The following is a 3,917-nucleotide window of genomic DNA, read 5'->3' as shown; positions in this document are numbered from 1 at the left end:
TTAATCGTTTTTTTTTTTTTTTTTTCATCTTGTTCGCGAACCGAGATAGGTTCAAATTTCTTACTGTGCGGCAAACACTTGCATTGGTATTGAACAGTATTAATTGAATTTGCAACGTTGATTGTTAACGCTAAATATTTTCTAGTAGCACCGTTTATTTTTGATTGCGTAACGTAAGCGAATACAATACGTGCACACAATACACGGGCTAGCACGGGCTTTTAAGGTCTAGAGAGATTGATTTTTGAAGTACCATGTTGGAACGGTTTTTCAATTGTTGTTAATAATCAGATGCCTAGATAAGAGACTAGAGGAACGGATGTCGGGAAAAAAATCGAATGTGAGTTTAGTTTTGTTTGGAATAATCGAATCGAATACACGGTAGGTAATTAAATAGTTTAACATGTAAAAACCTTGAGCGCATCTTTTTTTATCATATATATATGTGTGTGATTAATAATTAATAATAAGTATACTATTACACTTTTATCCGTGTATCGATTTTAACGATAATTTCCATAATAAAACCATGATACAATATTGGATAATAAAAAAGAAAAAAGATCTTGTGAAATATTTCGATATTAATGTCATAAAAATTTGATAGTCAACTCAAACGAATAAATCGATATGCATAAGTAATTCTCGTATTTGATAGAATTAAATATTTAATGTGTAATGTGAAATATGATCAATAGATCTGCGCGCGAAACTATTTTTTAAACAAGTTGAGTCATATAGTCAAGTTATTGTTAACTATAGTAAACTTTCGTTTTGCATTTCTTCTTTCTGTCGCCTACTGCACTGTTTAACTTATCCATATAAGTTCCGATTAATTTGCATATTTTACATATCTATTGATCGATTCAAAGAAAAACTTTCATTCAGAAATTTAAAATGAATAAAAATTAATTCAATTTATATTCATATTATATATTCATTATATATTTATATTTAATTTCATTATATATTCATTACATTCATAAATTGTTAAATGAAAGAAGTCATTAAAAAAACAATATATAAGTAAGAAAAAAATAGTTGTTAAATTATTTGATCTAAAAATATTAATACATTTTAAAAAGAAGAGAATTAATTGAAAAATTTAATTAAAAATATCTAAACTACTTTGTTTTTTGTAATGTTTGTTCGATAGAACAAAATTTTACTCTGAATCTGTTTTCAATGGAACATATGCGCATGCGCGCTTAATGAATAAGCGCGAAAAGTTAAACTATTACGTTTAATCGGCTGAGTTTTTTTCACTGAATAATATTTTTATTCATTAGTTGATCGATATCGTTTTTTCTATAATTCTATTACAATTATTTTATCTACAATTTCGGATCAATGGAAATCACGCGGTTGTTTCATTTAATAATTCTATTTTATTTTTTTCAGTTATACAGGACACTGTCCCACTCTTAGATTTCGAGTTGGAAAACGATTTGGAGCATGCACTCAAGAAATTATGAAGGTAAGAGTATGCAAATATTAACGATTCGATTTCGCATTGAGAAAAGAAAACAAAAATCAAGAAAAAAATACAAAAAATAATGGTGGAAATTATTCACTTGTAAAATTAATCAAAACTTCCATGAGCATATTGCATCATACAGGAATTACTTGAAAAGAAAATTCTCAAGACAGGACCTTACAGACCCAATTGTGAAAAGGATATGCGCGAAAACACGACGATTCTTTGTGAAAAAGATACAAACACGGATTGGAAAAATGAGAGGCATCTCTTAAAACCTCCTCCTCCATACATTTTAGGATATACTGGTAAATAGATATAGATTTGATCTTGAGTTAAAATTAATACTGAAATTAAGAAATTGTATAATTTATTTATATATATATATATTGAAAGTAAATTAATTAAAATATTTAATCATTTCATTGTAGGGTATATTCCTGGTTTTAATACTAGATATGGTCTATCTTTTATGCGAGCAGTGGAAGAAGGTACTAGAGAATGGCGTGAAAATCAAATTAAATTGAAAGCTCGTAGAGATCTTACACAAACTACAGAGAGAAACACTATCTCTAGAAATCTTTTATTACAAACTCGAGCTGATATAAATGTTCTAACTGATCGCGATAATGATAAAAATCGACTAACTACGTTTCGTATGTATTATTTGTAATATTATATTATACGATTATGTTTTTGCAATTTCCAATGAATTTAATAAATAATAAAAAATTAAGCAAATAGCAAAGAATTTAATTAAACTTAATATTGTTTACAGATTATGAAATTTCTCCTGAAAGACCACCAATCGTAGGTTATACTGGCCATATTCCGGGTGTCAAAGGAGAAGTTGCGCTTTCGAAAAGATATGCACAAGCTGCCAAAAAAGGATTGGAATTAGTACGAAAGGAACGTGAACAAAGAGTTGGTAAATTAACGGATGCTAATAGTGTAGAAAAAGTTTTAAATGTGACTCGTTTAAACTGACCTAACGAGATCGGATCTGATCTCCACTGAAATTTCTCGAATTTCAATTTTTCCTTAACAGAATAATATTTAATATGTCTCGAATTTCAATTTTTCCTTAATAGAATAATATTTAATATATGCATAAATTAACAATCTTTTTTAATAATAATCTCTACTTGACTAGAATTATTCCATTAGATATAATTTATGTTTCTAATTTCAATTTTTAATCAATTTCACGCTGCCGATAAGGGATAAATATCCAAATAAAATTATCAACAGCTTTTATCTTGGTTTCTTTTTTTCTTTTCTTTCTTATAGTAAAGAATAAATCATATATACTATATCTTTCATAATATTCTTATTAACATTTTACATGAAATAAGTGACTTCTAATCTTTCCTTGATAATTATAATATATTAATTATAATAATGTTTAATATCAAAACAAAGACAAATCGACATTTTAATAATATAAATAATTAATCGAAAAATTCTTGAAAATATTTCGAAATTGACAATATTTTTTAAGAATCAACTATGAAAATAAAAATAATGCTATTTCCATTTTCCAGAGAAGGAAATATTATCTTAAATATACATAGTATATAGTGAATAAAGCAAAATGGAATTTAGCAAATACGTAAATTAATAATATATATATAAATATTAATTTTTATAATATACATTCTAATATTATTTTTTAGATATGTATTAGCAAATAGTTTACATAATTCAAGATGATTCATGATTGATAGTTAATGATGATAAATTATTAGGCTGAAATTATTATTAATTATATTATTAAATAATAAAATTTTTAGTAAAAAATTTTTTATTAATATATTAATATATAAAAAAATAATCTAGGATTATAATATAATTTTTTAATTTTCAATTGAATTAAATTTATTTTTTTTCTGGTAATCTATTTAATCTTTCTATTTCCATTTGAACTGCTTTTTTCCAATATTCTATAGTTAAGGTATTTGATCCATATGATAAAGATAGTAATCTAGACAATACCATTAATGAGTGTAAATTATCAACATTTTTGTTTATTTGTTTCCATTGTACGAAATCATTTTGAATTTCCTAATGAAAAACAAAGACGCATATCAAATATATATTTTTTTATGTATGTATAATGAAATATTCAAAATATGGATAATTTCTAAAAGAAACAATATTAATTACCTTTATAACGTCTTCATCATTTAATTCAAATTTCGTATCGCGTATTATTTCTAAATATTGTCGAATATTTATCAATCGATTTTCATCTCTTAAATATTGCTCCGCAATTTCTTTTACTTGAGAATATAAATTTTCCGATTCTGAATCTACTTTTAGAATTATTTGAGTTTGACACTAAAATGGACATATACTATTCATAATTAATCTAATTCATTCATAAATATATATAATTATATATATATAAATTATATATAATTTATATAAATTATATATA

At 24.6% G+C, this 3,917-nt stretch overlaps 2 protein-coding genes across 2 annotated transcripts in view; one reads left to right on the top strand and one right to left on the bottom strand.

Moving 5' to 3' along the window:
• Positions 1-2,734, top strand: part of LOC102670628 (inositol hexakisphosphate kinase 1) — a 12,782-nt gene extending 10,048 nt beyond the window's left edge. The window contains exons 9-12 of the mRNA XM_006617756.2: positions 1,402-1,477; positions 1,620-1,785; positions 1,909-2,133; positions 2,256-2,734. Coding sequence (XP_006617819.1) covers positions 1,402-1,477; positions 1,620-1,785; positions 1,909-2,133; positions 2,256-2,464 — 676 coding nt within the window. The 3' untranslated portion in view covers positions 2,465-2,734. The remainder of the gene's footprint in view (positions 1-1,401; positions 1,478-1,619; positions 1,786-1,908; positions 2,134-2,255) is intronic.
• Positions 2,735-3,270: 536 nt separating this feature from the next.
• LOC102681950 (mini-chromosome maintenance complex-binding protein) overlaps positions 3,271-3,917 on the bottom strand; it is a 3,241-nt gene continuing 2,594 nt past the window's right edge. The window contains exons 7-8 of the mRNA XM_006617754.2: positions 3,644-3,817; positions 3,271-3,541 (exon numbers count right to left, since the gene is read on the bottom strand). Of these exons, the coding sequence (XP_006617817.1) occupies positions 3,356-3,541; positions 3,644-3,817 (360 nt within the window). The 3' untranslated portion in view covers positions 3,271-3,355. The remainder of the gene's footprint in view (positions 3,542-3,643; positions 3,818-3,917) is intronic.

Source organism: Apis dorsata, unplaced genomic scaffold (assembly GCF_000469605.1).
Source record: "Apis dorsata unplaced genomic scaffold, Apis dorsata 1.3 scaffold_326, whole genome shotgun sequence".
NCBI classification, from domain to species: Eukaryota; Metazoa; Arthropoda; class Insecta; order Hymenoptera; family Apidae; genus Apis; species Apis dorsata.
The sequence above is the reverse complement of the archived record's forward strand: the minus strand, read 5'-3'. Positions and strand labels throughout refer to the sequence as shown.